Source organism: Cololabis saira, chromosome 18, assembly GCF_033807715.1.
Source record: "Cololabis saira isolate AMF1-May2022 chromosome 18, fColSai1.1, whole genome shotgun sequence".
NCBI lineage: Eukaryota > Metazoa > Chordata > Actinopteri > Beloniformes > Belonidae > Cololabis > Cololabis saira.
Window position 1 is genome coordinate 30,461,115 of NC_084604.1, and position 22,476 is coordinate 30,483,590.

The 22,476-nt window shown below is 39.7% G+C and overlaps 1 protein-coding gene across 1 annotated transcript in view; it reads left to right on the forward strand.

Annotated features, from left to right (window-relative positions):
* The first annotated feature begins 3,868 nt into the window (after window positions 1-3,868).
* Window positions 3,869-22,476, forward strand: part of syndig1l (synapse differentiation inducing 1-like) — a 67,512-nt gene continuing 48,904 nt past the window's right edge. The window contains exons 1-2 of the mRNA XM_061746756.1: window positions 3,869-4,319; window positions 15,526-16,183. Of these exons, the coding sequence (XP_061602740.1) occupies window positions 15,668-16,183 (516 nt within the window). The 5' untranslated portion in view covers window positions 3,869-4,319; window positions 15,526-15,667. The remainder of the gene's footprint in view (window positions 4,320-15,525; window positions 16,184-22,476) is intronic.

The window sequence follows — 22,476 nt, forward strand, 5'->3', positions numbered from 1 at the left end:
TGCCCTCAAATGTGACTCCATTACAAGGAACAGCTCTGCAACAAGTATTTTTGGGTCAAAACTAAGCTTCTGTTCAGCACAGCCACAAAAAACTGCTGGGTGGAGGGTGGTGTTGATTTTGTGTTGACTGGAGATGGGCAGAAGACGACATAGTATAGCCGTCTTGATGTCCCCTTCGACTACGAGTCGCGTCTTGTAATTCCATTGTAATGAATACAAACAATAAAAAGAAGTAGGCTACGGGAACATCTCAACTCCATAACGTTGATCTTGTCAGCCCAATTTTTTATTTTTTCTCGCTGTAACCATCTTCTTCTTTCTTTCTTTATTGGTGGTTTGCAAGGAACTAATATAGTACACTGCTGCCTCCAAGTGGTATGGAGTGATAGTTTGCTAAGTCTGCTTCTCCAACAAGTCACTGTACTGGCGAGACAACTGCTGAGAGGGGGCGGTCCGGCCTGTTACAATGTCCACCTCTTGGTTTTACCCTAAACCTCCAATGATAGAAACCTGCCTTAAAGGGCTGCTTCAGTGCACCCAAGTCAGCCCTACCTATAATCTTTATCACAAAGGAAGTACTTAAAGGGCTTATATATGCTTTTCCTGACTTTCAAAAGTTCAGAATTGGCTAAAAGTGTCACATATCCAGTTTCCAGGCTGTATAGCTATTATTTTAAAAGGTTTTAAAAGGTATTTGTTGAAATAAAAGTTTGAAAGACTAGTCATACCAGGAGTTAAAGGTGATTCAGTTAAAAAACAAATAACTTCCAGTTGTGTCTGTTGCTGTGACACATGACTTGCTTGATTGATTTAAGAAGGTCAAACAACAACAGGTTCATGGGGAGGGGAAGGCCGAACAGGGTGCTCGCAAAAACAGAGGATTAAAGGTGCACAATCTAACAAACCCCAGAGGTTTCTGAGTTGCGATCAAAATAAAACAACTCTGACGTGGTGCTTGATCAATATGAATAAGGATCAAAACTGCATGGGACTTTTTAAAGAAAGAGAGGGTGTCTGCAACCTGAGCACAAACTGATAACTGAGACTGGTTCCACAAGAAAAAAGCCTCATAGCTTAGAGCTATTTTGGAAACTGAGAATCTCAGAAAAGCCTGTAGTCGGAGAACTAAGTTCTCTTCACCTCTTCTGTTCCTGAGCTTTGGATTTTCTGCAGAATATTTATCATTGCAGTGTCCTTGCAATGATAAAAAAATCATATATATATATAAAAAATGTAATATGTGTGTGTGTATTTCAGATTTCATACACGCACACACACATATGGTATGTGTGTATGTCAGTAGCTACACTGAAACACACAAAAACCCACAAAGTCAGAGGCAAGCTTCCTATTTAGAAATTATTGACAAGTGTGCAAATCAAATCTGTAGCATGGATGTCAATTGAGACTGGGTGGGAGATTTATATCGAACCACCTGGGGTTCAACTTCACACATATCACATACAGGATTCCTGAATATGCCATAAAGGATTTTTGAGATGATTATCAAGAATAGAGTCTATATGATGGAGAGATATATTGGAATAAATCCTGGTAAAATGACTGAGTGAGACCCCAGCAGGTAATCCTTTGGAGTGCTCACAGCCTGTGAGCTGATAGTGGTTGATGCTTCACACTTTTTTTGTATATCTGCTTCTAAAAATATGCAGTATACAGGCATTTCTGATATTAGAAGTCACTAGCACCGAAGCCTTCCCATCAGGCTTTTTATTACTTTCTGAAAATCTGTATCATCAAAACTGTTATTGCTTAGTTTCAATTAGGTTTGATTAGCAGCTACCAGTAAATCAAAGTTTGTTGGAGCATAACATTCGGCACATCCACACTAATATATTTTCTTTATAAAAAGCTTTTTGGAAATGATATGGACACCCTAAGTTTACTTTGCACTTTATCTTGATTATTGGTGCTAGTCTATCCCTGGTCTCTTAAAACAAAACAAAACAAACAATGAAAAACAGCTTGACAAGTATTGAATCCGTTATTAAGGATTTAGAGCTACAGATTTATGCAGCTGTTAAGCAATTAAATCTGCCATTTCTTCATGTAGGCAGTGGTGGACAGTAACGGAGTAAATTTACTTGAGTACTGTACTTAAGTACATATCCTGAGGATTTGTACTTTACTTGAGTATTAGATTTCTTTGGTACTTATTACTATCACTTGAATACATTTCCAAGATAAATATTTTTACTTTTACTCGAGTACATTTCTAGGAAGGCTGAAAAGTACTCGTTACTTTCAGGTCTGCTCTTTTTTCTTCTTCCCTAAAATCCTATTGGACACAAGCTGTTTTTGTCAAAGGAGGAGACCTATCACAGTGCACGCTCTCCACTGGGATGTACGTAAAGCGGAAATACGTCAAGCCTCCTCAAAACCATACCGCCAAAGTAGCCTGCGTTTGTCAAGACATAGCCGCAACAAGTCAAGACAGAGCCGCAACAAGTCAAGACATAGCCGCAACAAGTCAAGACATAGCCGCAACAATGGCTACGTCTGCGTCAGGAGAAGAAAGACAATCCGCTGAGTCGTCTGAGTCTGATAATGAGCCGGACTCGGAGCAGGGACTTTCACAAAATCCTTGGCCGTAGCTTAACTCAATGTTTGAGTTCGACCGAGTAAAAAACGAGGGCACAGTTTTTTGTAAAGCAGTGGTCTTTGAGGGGGATCCAGACTTAGTTGGATGGTGCAGGTTCATTTGGTTTCAGTTCATGATTGTTAATAAACTCTGCATCATCTGCTGTCCTCTTATGATCCCATTCATTTGATTTGTTTTTGGTGTTTCTGCAGGTTTTATATAACACTGTGGTTCTAAAAGCAGCACATCAGTGCAGCTGGTTTCAAAGAGTTAACTCTCAGAAACAAGAGTTAAAAGATCCTTAAATTAATTTAGAAAAAATATAGTAATTTACTGATGTGGAAAATATGAAATTTACTCTTACTCTTACTTTTACTTAAAGTAAATTTAAAAGCATTTACTTTTGGATACTTAAGTACCTTTAAAAGCAAGTACTTTTCTACTCTTACTCGAGTCATATTTTGACTGAGCTACTTTTACTTGTAACGGAGTAAATTTTGACCAGTAGTATTTGTACTCTTACTCAAGTACTGGGGTCGAGTACTCTGTGTCCACCTCTGCATGTAGGCTACATACATCCAGACGGGAAAGTCTCAGTAAATCTTGATTTGAAAGATTTTCAACAATTTCTATATTTAATTTAATACTGGTATGTAATATAAGTTATCAGGTGTGTGTGATGGACATGCATGATGGCAATGTGGTTCTATAAACCATTGAATGACACTGTGCCACACCCACATCAATTATAAAAGTCATAATAATAAATAATGCCATTTTTGTCATCGTTTATTATGAGGGACTTCCAATACACTCTCCGGCACCTTTGGGGCTCCCAGTTTATTAAAAGGAAGAAAAATGAAAAACGGTCACTGTGTGTCCATTTAAAACTGATCAGATCAGGAAAGCTCATAAAAAGCATTTCCGTCTCCTCGCTGGGTGTCCAGTTCATTTAACTGCAGTGCCTTTGAAAAGTGCTCCTCTCTGCCCTGAAAACACTTCCACAGAGAGATGACAATCCAATCCAATCACTGTTGCGTTCACGTATCACTTTAATGAACTGAGATTTGTTTGGACTTTACTATCTCATTTCATTTCACGTCTGCAGTGTGGAGGAGCGCCGCGAGGTGCCAGCCGCCCCTGTGGGCCGATCATTGATTTGATTCGGGGAGTGTCAAAATGATCATTGATTCTACAATTCTCGGATGAGTAGCCTTTTGTGGCCAGCTTATGAATAGATGGAAAATGAAATAGTCTATGAAAGTAAATGCGGGGAGACGGGGGTAGTCGCTGCCTGCTCTCTCCTCCTGCGTCGTCTTGCGCGCACTTGGAGTCCTCATCTCTCCATTCGCGTCTCCACACCTCCACGCACCGGGACTCGCCTCTCCCTCTCCCCCTCTCTCTCTCTCGCTCTCTCTTTCAGGGGGTGTTTTAAGTTTTTAGAAGACGAAACAAATTCAGTCATCAAATGGTTTACTGGCGAGGAGATCCTCTATATTCCAAGAAGAGACTGACTACCAGGCGTTTTTGTTTATTTCTGAAGCGGAGACCTGTTCGCTTGGAATGATTGGCTTTTTCTTCAAAATGAGAAAGTCTGAGAAATGTCTTTTTCGGTGGACGACGCAGACCGCATCCCTGCCATAATGCACAGCCAAGAACAACAAACACAAGCGAGTCTTTGCATCCCCATAAGAATATCGGCACTGACAAGAACTCAAAGGTAGGGAAATGATCCGTCCGTGCAAAGCTTTTCTTCTTCGCAGTTCGCGTGTAACGGCGCGCATCTCCTGCTGCTTTACAGCTGGGAAATGTGATCGTGATGGTCTGATAACAAAGTGTGTTGTCTTTACTCACTACATGTCCTTAAATGTTCGCATTTAAGAGGAGCATAGATATTAAGTGGCATATATGTCGCATTGCAATGCGACTACTCTGATGGAGGAGGAGGAGGATGCTGTTGATAAAGAACTCTGCACAGTTTTCACCTGCGACTATTGGAGAAAAAATCGTATTCTGTCATCTCTATGTATGTTCTGATACAAGTAATCAAGTCAAACACCTTTCTTTTTTTTTTTTTTTGTATAGATTAGTCAAAGCACTTGGGCAAATTGTGCAAGTAATTTAAAATAAAGAAACCCAAGAAGAAAAAGAACAGTGAAAGGGTTTTTGCAGCTACAGTATGGTTATATGTATCTTTCTCCTTTCTCTTTGCATGCAGGAAGAGCATATTTTAATTGTTTCATGAAGGATTTAGTAGCTTGGGCAAAATAAATAGATATGCAGGAAGGAGCTTAGCCACTCTTTTCTCTTCATTCTTTTTTAGCCACTCTGTTTTAACACGGTCATTCACATGTCTCTCTAAAGCACATATGACTCACCATCCATTAAACCAGTTTATACCAAAAACATGATGAGGGCAGTTCTTTTCCCACTCCTTTCCTCATTTTTGACTGCAAACGTAGAATTGTGTCCTCACATAGTGAATGATACTAGAAACCATAAAGCATCAGACCATCAGATGGTCTGATCACCTAAGAGGTACATATCTATCCATTTATTTATCTATTGACTATCCAACCTCCAACAACACGCAATCTAAATTCTGGTGTCTTGTCATCTGCTCCTGAGACTGATCAATAAACATTGAAGGGAACTCAGAACCAGCCTCTCCCAGACAACAAACCGCTCCAGCAAAAGTCTACATGGCTGCTATTGACGACACCCTCCCACTGAATTATTCAAACACGTGTGACAGAGATGGTTGGATTTGCACATCAAGGGGGGGGGGGCACTTTAAAACATCTCACGAAGTGTGAAAACAGTCAGCAAAGCGGTAGGAGTGTAGCTGGACACAAGTGCAGACAGGACTCCAGAGAGAGGTTGCGACTCCTTTTGCGGAGGGTGTCAAGGGTTTTAATGTTTTATCGGCTCCTCTGGTAGTCGTGTACGAACTATTAGCAGTGGCTGCTGACACAGGAATAGGCTCCAGATTAATTTCAAGTGGATTATGACATTTTACAGAGCCTCCTTTGAAGATAATGGTTCATAAAGGGATCAATCAGTACGCTTTTAAACCCATTACTCACCGAGTCGTTTTTCTGTCGTTTAATCTGTCCATGGACTTTCACGGGCCGAGGCCAGGAGCACGGTTCGATGACAAAAGCTGTCTATGACATATTAGCATTTTAAGTGATAAGCTGTGATTCGTGTTCGTCAATAATTAGGTGGCGTTGCCTCATTACCACTATGATATGGCAGGGGGGGGCGCTTCTTAAATTAGATTACAGAACGATGGAGTTGTTGTCGAGTGTAGCGTTCTGGGCTCCACATGTGGTATCCAGGACAAGCTGTGAGAGGCTGTGGATGGAATACACTGGGTAACCATGAAAGACAGATAAGACACATTGGTATTCTGCTGCATGTCGTTATCGCCGCCCCGAAGCCTTGTTGATAATGCCTGTTTTTCTGCTTCAGGGTTGGAGGTCCGAGGTTGATTGGCAACAGGCTGATACAGGGAAATAGACTGTGCTGACTGGAGCCTAATGGGGTCGAAAGCTCACAGATGTATCAGCCGGGCTGGGTTGTTCGCAGTGCCACAGTTTCAGTCTAACCCGATCAAAAAGGAGATGCTTACAGGTTGTTCACAAGTCTTTGAACCCCCTCATCAGACACCTCTGGGTGCCTCTAGGTGCCTCTTAAGCAGCAGAGCTGCAGCACACGGGCCTTTGCTCTTGCCATTTCTGTCATTCTGAATTGTTTTCCTTGCAACAAGGATTGCTCGCTCTCATTCGCTTTCAGCCGAACCTCCCAGCTCTTTATACCTCTCAGTCTCTGCTGTCTGCCAGCGTGCCTAAATGCACTCAACCAGAGAATCGCATAAAAGTGTGATCGCTTTCTTTCTTTTTTTACCAAAAAACATCCACCCACCCCAACGCTTGAGTATTTACTCACAGCCACAAATGAACAACGTACAATAGCCTCTAAATAAACATGCTCTCATAAATTAGCATAAAAAACTATCTATAAATATATATTTTTTATTTCCATGACACTTATCTTCACTGATTCCAAAGTGTCCCACATTGCTCAGCTTGCACCAAAGAGCTTTTCCACACTTTAATTCGCATTTGCTGAAAGAAGTGTCTCTCTGCACCAACAACACAGCAGCAACATATTTGTAGGCATTACAACACCATGAAGATTTCTCAGAGCATCCCTACGTAATGACATGAAAGGTAATCCGCTGTTTGCTTCTGGCATTTGTGCAAAGTTGGACTTTTACAGAAAGAAGCAGGAAAGTACTTAGAGTACTACTTATTCTGCTGGCATTCATGAGACTTTTTGTGCCTGGTTCCTCAGCCCATATGTCTGAGCTACTTGGAATTTTCTCTGCAGTTGGAAAGATCTCCAACTATTAAAATATATTCATTCAAATTTGGCTTTTATTAGATGTACAACATGTACTAGGTATCAGGGCTATCAGAGTTAACGTGTTGATAATGCGTTAACACGAAAAATATGACCGTTGCGCTAGGAATGGGCGATATTTTACCGTTCACGATAAACCGTCAAAGAAATTCCCCACGATAAGAATTTGTCATCTTGCGGTAAAAACGATAAATTCCCGTTGATGACGTTTTTGTGTAAAGCTGATTTATGGTTCTGCGTTAATTCGACACACAACGTACGTGAAGGAAGGAAGGAAGGAAGGAAGGAAGGAAGGAAGGAAGGAAGGAAGGAAGGAAGGAAGGAAGGAAGGAAGGAAGGAAGGAAATGAGACAGAAAGAAAGAAAGAAAGAAAGAAAGAAAGAAAGAAAAGAAAGAAAGAAAGAAAGAAAGAGATGAGCCTGAAAGAAAGATGAGCCTGAAAGAAAGAAAGAAAGAAAGAAAGAAAGAAAGAAAGAAAGAAAGAAAGAAAGAAAGAAAGAAAAGAAAGAAAGAAAGATGAGCCTGAAAGAAAGAAAGAAAGAAAGAAAGAGATGAGCCTGAAAGAAAGATGAGCCTGAAAGAAAGAAAGAAAGAAAGAAAGAAAGAAAGAAAGAAAGAAAGAAAGAAAGAAAGAAAGAAAGATGAGCCTGAAGAAAGAAAGAAAGAAAGAAAGAAAGAAAGAAAGAAAGAAAGAAAGAAAGAAAGAAAGAAAGAAAGAAAGAAAGAAAGAAAGATGAGCCCGAAAGAAAGAAAGAAAAATAGATATGAGCCTGAAAGAAAGAAAGAAAGAAAGAAAGAAAGAAAGAAAGAAAGAAAGAAGGAAGAAAGAAACAAAGAAAGGAGCCCGAAAGAAAGAAAGAAAGAAAGAAAGAAAGAAAGAAAGAAAGAAAGAAAGAAAGAAAGAAAGAAAGAAAGAAAGAAAGAAAGAAAGAAAGAAAGAAAGAAAGAGAAAGAAGAATATAGATATAGTTAAAAAGGTGGAGTTGAATTGGTATTTTTTTTATCGTCATTTTTATCGTTATCAGGATAAATGCCAGAAATTATCGTGATACATTTTTTAGTCCATACCGCCCATCCCTACGTTGGGCCAACCTGTAGTGTGGAAGAACTAGAAACGATGCAGCTCTAATAGACTGTAAAATACAATTCACAAGCATCAGTCACGTGACCCATTGGTTTCCGAAGAGCGGTTTTTGAAGCCTCTTTTTTTTTCCACATACTGTAAAATACAAAAAAAAAGAATATTTACTTTTTCCTGATGCAGCACACAGCCATCTTGCCCTTGTAGTTTATGGGAACATGTCCACCATATGTCAATCAAAGTTATCTGTGGCTACCAGCTACTTCAGCTGACCCACGACAGAGGAGCTGAAGAGCTGCCCGCAGACGTTTACAACAGATTATCCAATTTCAGATGTTGTTTCGGTGGCAAAATCTAATGCTAGGTTAATATAAACTGCAGATTACTTCCTTAATTGTATATGATGATGATTTAATAATAAGGACATGATGATGGCTGGCTTTGGCTGAGCTGACTGGCAATACAAAGGATGGGGCTTATATAAGAAGAGGAGTTTTTGCTATATATAAATTCAGCTGATGTGGTACAAAACAATGAACCCCCCCTCAGAGTTGTCATGGATGTTGAATCAAACAATAGAAACCATAGCAGTTTTTGGAACCAGGCTGTAAATATGTTTATTGAAAGCTTCTTACAAACAGGGGATGTTTAATTGAACATTATTCTTTATTAGAATGACTCAGATCAACATCAGTTATTGCTTGTTGGACCAAATACTGCCTTCTCTAGACTTTCAGGAAATATTATCAACCTATAATATTATAACAACAACCATTTGTAGCGAGGATATTTGTCTGATTGACAGCCCTTCTAGATATTTTAACAGGATTTATAAAATAGTACAAGACAAGAAGACAAGAAGAATATATCTCATTTACACGTGTAAAGAGACACTTTGTTAAAGGATATAGGTTAAAAAATGTGTTTGGAAGTATATATTTGTGTTTCTGAAGGACCACCAACTTAAAGATGTTGCGATAAATTGTGGGCCCTGTGATGCTGAGATGCTGACTCCTTAATGATGGAGAAGCTAAAGAGAAGCCATTCCTCAATAAAGGATCCATGGCGATGTCAAACGGGGGCCACAGTGACTTGTGTAAAGAAAGAAAATGATTGAAATGTGTGTCCACATTTTCCAAACATGGGATGACAAACAGCAGGTACTGAGCAATAACTTTGTCAGTACTATTCTTACAATAAAACATGGGACTTGTGGCATTATTCTGAGGGGATCATTATTTATTTTTTGTTGGCGACAGGGACAGAAAGACAAGTCGAAATCATTTCTAATCACCCACCTGAACAAACCACAGCTCCAAGTAGAGTAAACACATTTTTAAAGGACAAGAGTGCAGATTTGGCAACCAGCTGCTAAGTTCCACAAGTAAAAGCCTGCTATCAAGGAATAAAATTGACCGTTTTGTGACAGAGCTTAACTGAGCTAGCAAACAGACAAAATGTTCTTGATTCAGATAAGAATATAATAAAATAATAAAAAGCTGCAAGTAGCGATGAACTGGCCCTCGCACTCTTGGCCACCGCCCCCCATAAGCATATCAGAAATGACACCACCCACGACTTTCTATGTCAAACCATTCAAAAGTCATGGCAGAAAATAGGAACTATTAAATCTCGACCAATCAGAAGAAGGGGCGGGGCTAATTTGCACCAATTATGGTCAAGGACTCAAAACCATGTCGATGACACCACCCACAAGTCTTTATGTCAAATCATTCAAAAGTTATTGCATAAAATCGGAAGTATCACATATTGACCAATCAGAAGAAGGGGCAGGGCTGATTCAGGCCAATGAAGGTCAAGTACTCAATACAGAGTCCGATGACACCACCCACGAGTCTTTATGTCAAACCATTCAAAAGTTATGGCGAGAAAAGTTTTCTAGGGGGCGCTGTTGAGCCGTTAGGCCACGCCCATTCATGTAAACCATGAAATATCAAATTTATCGCCAGGCCTGGCTTGCATGCAAAATTTGGTGACTTTTGGTGAACTATCAAATATGGACCAATCAGATGAAGGGGGGGCGCGCTTTTTGGCGTCTAGCGTCGACACGGTAACACTTTTGACTGAGAAAAAGCAATGCGCGTTGTCGCAGGATGGAGACGCACATTTTGATGCATAACACACCTGGGTGCACGTTACGGTTCGGGCTCTGAAGCGGCTGAAGAAATGGCATAAATTTCGCCAAAATGACACAATTAATTCAAAATGTTCAAAATGGCCGACTTCCTGTTCGGTTTCGGCCATGGCCAAGAGACTTTTCCTTAAGTTACGACATGATACAGGTGTGTACCGATTTTCGTGCATGTACGTCAAACCGTATTGTGGGGCTTGAGGCACAAAGTTTACTAGGGGGCGCTGTTGAGCCATTTTGCCACGCCCATTAATGCAAACCATTAAATATCCAATTTTTCGCCAGGCCTGGCTTGCCTGCAAAATTTGGTGACTTTTGGGGCACGTTTAGGGGGGCAAAAATGCCCTTCTTTCGTTAGAAGAAAGAAAGAAAAACAGATACAATAGGGCCTTTGCACTGTAAGTGCTCAGGCCCTAATAATACCTGAAGTGATGCAGATTTACAGATTATAAATATAGTGCTGTCTTTTTACATGAATATGAAAGGAATAAATACATTTAGTGCCATCAAGTAAAATACAGGTTTATCGTTAATGGCGCTGGTGTCTGAATGGAAAAGGTCACTTTGAAAGTCTGTCTAAACATTTCTCTTTAAAAACCTCTCTAAAAACGTACTGAATAGTAAATCATTCTTGGTCCATTAAATGATGAAATCATTGAATGGTTTGGACTGTTTGGACTTTTTTCTCACATGAACTCACACATTTTCTTCTTCCTGTGTTCCATCTTCATTTACCATCTCATAATAGGTTTACTTCATTTTTTTTTACTTGATGCAAAGTTTTTAAATGTACTTTGTGGTACTGAGATAGGTTCCTCTTAAAAAATAAGGTATTTAATATGTGAGGAGAGATGTCAGAAATAAGCCCAGAGAGGAAGGACTTTGAAATGTGCTACCTTGGAGACGCAGGAATGGATCTGTGAAAGAGCTGTAAAAGTCCTGGTGTGACCTGAGTCTGGACCAAAAACAAAAAAAACAATTGAACATCTTGGAAGAGATCTGAAAATGGCTGTGCACTGAAGCTCCGCATCTCGTCTGCTGGCACATGAAAGTTTCTGACACACACCAGAAAAGAAACTTCAAATGGAAATATTTTCAATGTTTGTTTGATCATTCAGATTTTGCTTTTGAACCCCTTTTCTGGATGACTAACATCGCACTTTCTATTCGTGAACCAATTTGAGACGGAATTATTTTCTCTGTACCAAATTTAAACGGTGACGGAAGCAAACAGAAGCTGGATTTTAGTTGCAGGAACGCAAGCATGTGATGAATCACAGCAGTACTTATCTATTCATGCGGGGGTTATTTATTGATGCTCAAATGCTATTTGTGGGCTTTATAATTTAACTATCAACTCTTTTGATTGCTTTCCAATTTTAAAAACACAGAGAAGTTAATATACAACAATGCAAATACTTAGAAATACATAATGCCTACCAGGGAATTTGTAACTTTTTTACTAATGAAAAAAAAAAGGTCATCTCAGCACTTGTCAGCCGTGCAATATTTGATGACACTCCAGCAAAGTAGATGCCACCACAGGGCTTGAGACTGAGTCAGAGAACATTCAGCCCCTGAAGAACAGCAGCATCAAAAGTAGACGTTGTTGCAACCTCAGCACACACTCATCCTCTTGCAAAATCTATACTTTCATTCAACGGATTCAAGTCCTGCATGAGTGTGCGAGCCCTGCAGCTGTATATGAACAAAGATGAAGATTGGTGTGGAACGAGTCAGCATATTCAGACTCCAGAAGTCCAGCAAGGAAGCCCCGGGAAAACTTTCTCTGGCTGCCCAGTGCTCAGAGAGCTTCGGGAAGTCTGATGGGTTTGTTTTGTATTAGTGTGGGAGAAAACTTGAAAAGTCTAGCAAATAAAGATCCTACTTTGGGGGGGGGGGGATTTAAAGGAAGGAAAATAAAGAAAAGTGCAACACTAGAAGTAAGTAAAGGAAGGCAGCAGGAAATCCAGGAAGGAGATTATTATTATGCTGCAGTAAATAATTGAACGGAGAAAAAAAGAGGATGGAAGAATGAATAATTACAGAAAATGGTGACACTACAAACTTTGTGCATCCTCGATCAGAGTTTCTGTAAATGATTAGATGAGCAGAATTTTCTAAACGGCATTAAGTAAAACTTAAACACTCTTCTTGACATTTTAATTAGGATCAATGTGTCATTTTTATGACATTTTTTAATTGAAATGGTGAAATGGAGCATCGTGCAAGACCGTCAGTACCCCAGGAGATTTAATTTATATTTACTACTTTTATAACTATGTCAAACTAAAGAAAAGGAACGTAAAACCTTAGAAAAATACTCTTTCTGTCTCATAGTATAGCAAAAGTATGTCACTTCAGAACAATCAGAGCCAACGTTGGACGTGAAACACAACCTGAAGCTCGTCTGTCGTGTCTGTGGCAGCACTGACTCTAGATTTATGCAAGGCTGTTTCGTCATGGAGCAACACTGGTGCATTGGCAGAAAATCTGGAAAACCTGCAGACTGCATGGCGAGTCCTCACATTCACTTCTTCTGCAAGTTTCACCTCGGTTTTTCTGTTGTCTCTCACAGCACTCACAACCTAATCATCATTGGCAATCCTCACTCCTGTGCTTTCATGGTGGCCCGTTGATCCTTCAAGCCTAAAAGCAATAAAAGATGGAGAAAATCTTCTAAACCTTAACTGAAAGATTCCTACAAAAAGCCCTTAAAAGCTGACACTTTCCAAAAGTATTAGTTTATCGAGGGCCATTGTGCTTAGATTTTGCTTCAAGGCTTTTCCCTTTATTGTTGTTTAGGAAAGAAACATTTCCTTAGAATATTAGTTGTCGTTTTGTCCTTTATGGCTTTCAGAAAGCAGAGGTTTTACTCCATTAGGTTTTTATATATACTTATTTTATTTTATTTTGTTATTCCACAACAAAATTGGAAATTTTAACAGAATGTCAGAACAGGAATAGGTAGTTTAAATATTGACATGACTTTTCCTGACAAGCTTTGGTAAGAATATGATATTTGAACTGGATGATTAATAGGCATTTAGCAAAGAATATAAGAATTTTTGCAGAGCGGGGCAGAACATTAGCACTGTTGCCTCACAGCAAGGAGGTTCCTGGTTTGATTCCCAGCTCTGGCAAGAGTCTTTCTGTGCGGAGTTTGCATGTTCTCCCCACGCTCGCTTCCTCCAGGTGTTCCGGTTTCCTCTCACAGTCTGAAAAGCATGTGTTGTGGTCAGTGGTGGACAGTAACGGAGTAAATTTACTTGAGTACTGTACTTAAGTACATATCCAGAGGATTTGTTACTCTTTACTTGAGTATTATATTTCTTTGGTACTTATTACTCTTACTTGAATACATTTCCAAGACAAATATTTTTACTTTTACTCGAGTAAATTTCTAGGAAGGCTGAAAAGTACTCGTTACTTTCAGGTCTGCTCTTTTTTCTTCTTCCCTAAAATCCTATTGGACACAAGCTGTTTTTGTCAAAGGAGGAGACCTATCACAGTGCACGCTCTCCACTGGGATGTACGTAAAGCGGAAATACGTCAAGCCTCCTCAAAACGATACCGCCAAAGTAGCCTGCGTTTGTCAAGACAGAGCCGCAACAAGTCAAGACAGAGCCGCAACAATGGCTACGCCTGCGTCAGGAGAAGAAAGACAATCCGCTGAGTCGTCTGAGTCTGATAATGAGCCGGACTCGGAGCAGGGACTTTCACAAAATCCTTGGCCGTATCTTAACTCAATGTTTGAGTTCGACCGAGTAAAAAACGAGGGCACAGACAAACCACAGACATTTATTTTCAAATGTTTATTGTGTCTGCCGAAGCAGAACTACCTCTCTGCTTTCAACAACTCAACATCGAATTCTCAGAAACAAGAGTTAAAAGATCTTTAAATTAATTTAGAAAAAATATAGTAATTTACTGATGTGGAAAATAAGAAATTTACTCTTACTCTTACTCTTACTTTTACTTAAAGTAAATTTAAAAGCATTTACTTTTGGATACTTAAGTACCTTTAAAAGCAAGTACTTTTCTACTCTTACTCGAGTAATATTTTGACTGAGCTACTTTTACTTGTAACGGAGTAAATTTTGACCAGTAGTATTTGTACTCTTACTCAAGTACTGGGGTCGAGTACTCTGTCCACCTCTGGTTGTGGGAAGAAGAGCATTTGGCAAAAAACCAGGCCAAATCCATGTGTGGATTATGATCCGCTGCAGCGACCCCTCCAAGACTTTTTAAATGTTTAATAGTTAATAAGACGGAATGCAGAGGTAAATCAAATAAATCAACCATGCGCTTTTTTAGTATGAACCATGAGGCCTTGTTTTCAGCAAAAGTAATCAAGGACACTGACAATCAGAAAACCTGCTCGGGCTTGTTTCTTTCGAGTCTGCAGTTTATCAGCCTCTGAGCCAACTATTTCTTTTCCTTAACCCATCACCAGAATGCCAGTGTGCATCATGTCTGATCTTGTTGTCTTCATTTGGAAGTTCATTACTATCAAGCATTTGCAGAAGTGAAGCAGCTCCTCCTGCAGCATTGGAGTCAGGAAGCAGAGAAATAATCTGCTTTTGGCATTTCTGCACAAAAATAAAACAGATTAATCACAGAGGAGATTAAAGTTTACAACTGAGAAGCAGTAAAAATTTAGATTATTTTTCACAGTGTGGAAATAGGTAGAAGGAAATAAACATATTAGTTGGAGGGCGGATGCCTTCCAGAGTCCAGACTCGTGTAAGTTGATGAAGTGGGTATGGAAAATGTATAAAAGCATGAAGATTAATGCAGATGTGAAAGCTCTCTGGGCTTTAAAGGTTTAGAACGCCTCAACTGATGCATATCAGATAGTAAGGCTGGTGACACCTAATAAGATGATAACAATCAAATTAAGCCCACAAAAAAGCCCATATACACGCTGAGGGATAGTGAGCCAAGACGTTTTTAGTAGATGGAAATGCTATGATGTAATGCTTTAACCGTTCCGATATGACTGTGTATGTGAACCTCGCTTTATGTGTCTAGAGCGAGGAGGCAAATTAAACTTAATGGATTCATCTGCAGGGGGCAGTTCCCTACAAGCCGAAGGCTGTAAAAGATGTTGCAGCTCAGGGAAAGACAGCTTAACTTTGATCTGATGTGAGCACATGTTGGATGCAACTGTTTCCTGTCTGCCGATGTCAAATAAGATTCCTCCACGTCGTCTGTCGAAGCTAAAATCTCTCATTCCCCTGTTTGTGTTTGCTTCCTCTGCAGATCTCTGAGCGCTTAATGCCATTAACTCCATTACTGCCATAAACGCCCGCCACTGAGGAGCCTGTGTCGCCCGCCACTCTTCCATCTCCGCGCTGCCACCGAGAAGAAGCTCTTTCCTCTCAACCTTTTGAACTCCGTCGCAATGGAGAATCTGAGCGAGCTCCAGAACCCGCTGCTGGACAAGAACAGCAAGCACATGGTCAACGGTTATGGGGGAGAGTTCCCCAACAACCAGTACCAGGAAAACATTATAAATTATTTTGCCGGGGGCGGCGGAGGAGGTGAGAGTGTGGGAGAAGTCGGAAAAGTGAATAATAACGGCAACATAGTGAGCGGAGGAGGTTACAGTGCCAACGGGAAGGTGAAGACTCAGCAGTTTCTGGATGCCACCTCGCTGCATCTGGCAGTGGAGGCCTTCTACAGGCCCAACTTCATCTTGTACAAGGAGGACAGCGGCAGCATCAAGGCTAAGGAATACAAAAGCGAGTGCTGCGAGACCACCTTCACGGAGAAGAAGGCGAAGGACGTGTCCAGCCCGGCGGGGGCGGACACGCCCAGCACGGAGGATCCTCAGAGCAAGCTGCTGGAGGACGGCGAGCACGTCAAGATCCAGACAGTTTCTTATGAAGTGGAAGAGGAGGAGTATGTGGAGTATGAGGTAAGAGGAGAATTAAGGAAGAACTGACCTTTTGAAAGCAGGTGTTGTCGTCAGCAGAGAGGTAGTTTTTATCATTTTAATGTTAAATTTTATTTCTGTAACTCAGTGTGAAGCACTTATCCTGATGTCCTTAGCCAGTACTCGAGTTGAGGGGGGATGAGGAGGGATGGCACCCCCCCTGAAATAAAAACGGTCCAAATCATCCCCCCTGTAAAACTGCCATCCCCCCTTTCCATCCATTATGTCAATTCGTCAATGAATGTGGTTTTACTGATATTACAACATTTAGAGTCATCACCAGAAAAATAACACCAGAAAAATAACTTATTTGACTATTTTCACCTGTTTCAAGTAAATTTTCACTTGAAATAAGTAGAAAAATCTGCCAGTGGGACAACATTTATCTTCTTATTACAAGTAAAAAAATATTGTTCCACTGGCAGATTTTTTCTACTTATTTCAAGTGAAAATCTACTTGAAACAGGTGAAAATTGTTTTTTTTCCAGCGATGAGTCTTGTTTTAAGTGTAATGAGATTTTTTTTTACTGAAATGAGACGTTTTAACTAGAAATAAGACAAATATTCTTGTTAAGATTTTGAGTTTTTGCAGTGATCCATTTTACTTATCCTGTGAAGGACAGAGTCATATTGATAAGTTCAGAAAACTGTTTTTTAATTGTGTTTTGATGTATTTGATGTAAGCCCAGTGGATATTTAAAGCTTACAGAAGGCTGCATTTAACTGCTGCTATGTCATTCCTGCAGTATTTCTGCAGGTGTTTTGGTCAGTGCTATTATTTGTAATATATTACATTATTTGTAATCAGCACAAATTATCTGTCCCCATATGATAAAATCCACCATCCCCCCTGATTTCTTTTTACAACTCGAGTACTGTCCTTATCCAAATGCCATTTAAAATGGAGATTAGGCAATCAAGGACACAGAAACTTGTGCAGATGCAAATACTAAAAAAAAAACTGGGTTTAGTGCAGTCACTGAAATTAATTCAGGTCCTTGTGCAATTGCAGCGTGTTCATTGGAAAGCCCACATCAGACTATAATCCACCTAATACTAGCATGTGTACCTGTTTGTATTAAATGAAGGTGAGCTCTTCTGTGCTCCCGTGGCGTGTGCACACTTCTGCCCTCATGCCAAAGGATTGGGCTCAAATTCTCCATCAGACTGACATTTTACTAAGCACAAATCCCATTTGATCCACTGACCTTGCCCTCAATTCCCAGCTCTAGTAAAATTCATTGCTAGATAATAATAAATCACCCATGCCTGCTTCACGCGGGGATATGAGGTGCTACGTTACCTCGGCTTTAGCTACCGTATTTTTACCCTCAACTGCCATGACCAATAGCACAAAGCACTCGAAGGATTTAGGGGATTGGACGGGCAGAGTAGGGAGTTAAAAGTTGATCGGTGTCCTGCAACACCTAATGGACTGGCTGCCACACGCCAGAGTCTACAAGACTTTGTCTGTACGAACTGCAGCCGCTGAAACACTATGTTACACGTGCATACAGCTTCTAGGCTCGCGCATTGCATGTGACATCATGACAACAGAGATTGTCAGCAGAGATTAGTGATGGGCGGTATGGACTAAAAAATGTATCACAATAATTTCTGGCATTTATCCCGATAACGATAAAAATGACGATAAAAAAATACCAATTCAACTCCACCTTTGTAACTATAAATCTATCTCATCTTTCTTTCTTTCTTTCTTTCTTTCTTTCTTTCTTTCTTTCTTTCTTTCTTTCTTTCTTTCTTTCTTTCTTTCTTTCTTTCTTTCTTTCTTTCTTTCTTTTCTTGCTCATTTCTTTCTTTCTTTCTTTCTTGCTCATTTCTTTCTTTCTTTCTTTCTTTCTTGCTCATTTCTTTCTTTCTTTCTTTCTTTCTTGCTCATTTCTTTCTTTCTTTCTTTTCTTGCTCATTTCTTTCTTTCTTTCTTTCTTTCTTTCTTTCTTTCTTTCTTTCTTTCTTTCTTTCTTTCTTTCTTTCTTTTCTTGCTCATTTCTTTCTTTCTTTCTTTCTTTCTTGCTCATTTCTTTCTTTCTTTCTTTCTTTCTTGCTCATTTCTTTCTTTCTTTCTTTCTTTCTTTCTTGCTCATTTCTTTCTTTCTTTCTTTCTTTCTCATTTCTTTCTTTCTTTCTTGCTCATTTCTTTCTTTCTTTCTTTCTTTCTTTCTTTCTTTCAGGCTCATTTCCTTCCTTCCTTCCTTCCTTCCTTCCTTCCTTCCTTCCTTCCTTCCTTCCTTCCTTCCTTCCTTCCTTCCTTCCTTCCTTCCTTCCTTCCTTTCCTTCCTTCCTTCCTTCCTTCCTTCCTTCCTTCACGTACGTTGTGTGTGGAATTAACGCAGAACCATAAATCAGCTTTACACAAAAACATCATCAACGGGAATTTATCGTTTTTACCGCGAGATGACAAATTCTTATCGTGGGGAATTTCTTTGACGGTTTATCGTGAACGGTAAAATATCGCCCAGCCCTAGCAGAGATAGACAAAGTTCTGGGATAACTTTAACTTGGTTTCATTCTCGGTGAATGAGATGAGAACGCCAGAGTCTACAAGAATTTGTCTGTATACGAACTGCAGCCGCTGAAACACTATGTAACACGCGTGCATACAGCTTCTAGGCTCGCGCATTGCATGTGACATCATGACAACAGAGATTGTCAGCAGAGATTAGTGATGGGCGGTATGGACTAAAAAATGTATCACGATAATTTCTGGCATTTATCCCGATAACAATAAAAATGACGATAAAAAAAATACCAATTCAACTCCACCTTTGTAACTATAAATCTTTCTTTCTTTCTTTCTTTCTTTCTTTCTTTCTTTCTTTCTTTCTTTCTTTCTTTCTTTCTTTCTTTCTTTCTTTCTTTCTTTCTTTCTTTCTTTCTTTCTTTCTTTCTTGCTCATTTCTTTCTTTCTTTCTTTCTTTCTTTCTTTCTTTCTTTCTTTCTTTCTTTCTTTCTTGCTCATTTCTTTCTTTCTTTCTTTCTTTTCTTGCTCATTTCTTTCTTTCTTTCTTTCTTTCTTTCTTTCTTTCTTTCTTGCTCATTTCTTTCTTTCTTTCTTGCTCATTTCTTTCTTTCTTTCTTTCTTTCTTTCTGGCTCATTTCTTTCTTTCTTTCTTGCTCATTTCTTTCTTTCTTTCTTTCTTTCTTTCTTTCTTTCTTTCTTTCTTTCTTTCTTTCTTTCTTTCTTTCTTTCTTTCTTTCTTTCTTTCTTTCTTTCTTTCTTTCTGGCTCATTTCTTTCTTTCTTTCTTTCTTTCTTTCTTGCTCATTTCTTTCTTTCTTTCTTTCTTTCTTTCTTTCTTTCTTTCTTTCTTTCTCATTTCTTTCTTTCTTTCTTTCTTTCTTTCTTTCTTTCTTTCTTTCTTTCTTTCTTTCTTTCTTTCAGGCTCATTTCCTTCCTTCCTTCCTTCCTTCCTTCCTTCCTTCCTTCCTTCCTTCCTTCCTTCCTTCCTTCCTTCCTTCCTTCCTTCCTTCCTTCCTTCCTTCCATAAATCAGATTTACACAAAAACGTCATCAACGGGAATTTATTGTTTTTACTGCGAGATGCGAAATTCTTATCATGGGGAATTTTTTTGACGGTTTATCGTGAACGGTAAAATATCGCCCAGCCCTAGCAGAGATAGACAAAGTTCTGGCCTAACTTTAACTTGGGTCATTCTCGGTGAATGAGATGAGAAAAACTTTGATCCAAATGCACCAAGGAGTCAATAACCTGCACATTTTCTGATGTGAGAGTTTGCTCCATGTTGCTCACTCAGTTGTGAGCGTGCAGCACCAGATGCACCAGAGAGCAGACGAGGCAGTCGCAATCCCTGCACAGACCGCTTTCAGCTCCTTCCACTCCTTCAGAGGTTAAGTGAACGTGTTATGCTTCTCTTCAAATTTTGCTGCGCACTTCTTGTTTAAAAATAAAGAAGTTCACGATAGAGCATCACCAGGCTTCGGAGCCAGTTTTAAGTGTTAAAGAGGAAAATGCACAGTGGGACTCATTATGCAGTCTCCCTGCATGAGACAGCTGACTCCAGAAACTGTGTGGCGTCTAACTCTTCTGCCCACAGCCTGACACAGAGCAGAGATCTCATCCTAGTAATCCTGGCTGACACGGAGGGACTGGCTTGGTATATATAACATGGAGCCTTGTGTGAACAGCAAATGAGAAACTTTGTTTGGGTTAACGAGAAACTTGTTGTAAAGTTCTTAGAAACAATATAAAAATTTACAAGGTGCTATATAAGTGCAGACCATTTACCTTTCAGGCATTTTACTGTTCATCATTTGGTTCGTCATCTTAAAAGATCCCCTTGAATCCACTGTACCCTAGAACAGTGTCTCCCAACCTGGGGTCCGGGCCCCCCTGGGGGGGCGCCTGAGATCTCTCGGGGGGCGCGAAACTTGAGTGTCTGCTTTGAGGATATGCAGTTGTAAAAATTATATTTGCGCATGTTAAATAAATAAAAAATAATAACACACCTAATGGAATACTGTAATCCAAGTCTGTATAAACCCACGTAGTATTTTAAAATGACCAAAATATATTTCTAAGTTATTTAGCAGGATAAAAACTTAATAACTTATTATATCATTATTCAACAATTAATCATACTACTACTCCGACAGGTTGTTAAAGGAAAAATGTTAAAAATGTTTGCGCTCATATTAAAAGAGACATTTTTCAGAAATGTTTTTATGTCCTTGCAATTATTTTTTGTGCGTATTTTATACATTGGTGACACAAAAGGAAGGTGAGAAAGACAAAGTCATATGTATACAGGGTAAACCAAAGAGAAATGTATCACAAAAACATAATTAATGTTCATTTTTTCAATTAAAGATTTGTAACGAATCACTTTACTCTTTAGGTGCCAGGTATGTACGGGTCGGGGGGCCCGGCTGGTCATAGACACAAGTAGGGGGGGAAAAAGGTTGGGAACCACTGCCCTAGAATGATAGTTCCACCAGAACAATGGACATCATATTCATCTGTTGAAATCTGCAGTGTGGAAAGTTTGTCTTCTCAACTTGGCCTGGATATAATCTTTATCCTTGCAGTCAATCGCATTATTTTTTTTAGAATGTAATCTATTCTTCACCGGATGCTCCCTCTTTCTGTCTCAGACTTTTCCTTACTCTGGGTTGCCCAGGACTTGTTTGCATCCCCTTTTCAATTCTGGCAAGCCAAGCACAACCGGGTGACACAAAAGGCGGCGTTGCTATTGCAGCAGCATTGGAATGGGGCCGCAGCCAGAGATTTATTATATCTGATAGGCCTAATCAGTGTTGCGTGATCTCATCTGGCAATGCTGGGAAAATAATAGAAGTCCATACATGAGTCCCCAGTATGTCCCACAGTTCGACTTTATAAAATGTCTCCACTGTATTTGGCAGTACTTACGATAACAAACAGTGTGTGACCTTTAGGGGGGGGGGGGGGGGGGGGTTTATTAGTTGAAATTATTTGCATGTTTTGACGTTAAAATATGTATTAATGTTCTGAGATTAATATGAACATAACTATGACCTGTGGAAGATGGGGTACTATAAAAAAAAACATTTATTTCCTTTGTGCCGAGAGGATTTTTTGTCCTCTATCATTAAACTGGAGATTCTTCTTGTTTTTGTAGAAGTTAAATGCACTCCTCTCATGCATGCTGTATGCAATCAGCAGAAGCAGTAGAACAAGTTCAGTGGCTGTGGATGCACCAAAACTCTAATAATAATAAACCCATGCCTCCCTCAAATACTGGTGATGCATTTCCTGGGATTGGGGAGTATTGCCATGCCAAGTGAAGGTTTGCACTGGGATATGATTTATGAAGGTAAAACTCCAATGGTGAGACCAAATTTAGAGTTAGGGTGTAGAAATTGTTGTTGTTGTTGCTGTTTTTCAGCTACTGGCACAGTGAATTGATGTTACTTGGCAGTCATCGTTACACCGCTGCGATCTCTGGAGTCTTGGCTTTCAAATCAATAACAGGCTAGTGTTTGGAGCATGTAGCAGCTCATCGTTTACGCTGGCTTTCATTGTGGTTACTTCCGTGCTTAGTATTGGAACTGTGTTATGTTAGATAGAGATGGTCTGAAGAGGTTTAGGGATGAGTTTGTGTGTTATTGTTGTGTGAAATGTATTATGCATTGTATAATTAAATATGGCTGGAATGATCTCGGTGCCATCTGCCCAATAAAAACATCACCACCCTCATAATGATAGGTGCTTCTTCTCCTGGCTATGCAGGTTTGCATTCATATGTTCTGGAGGC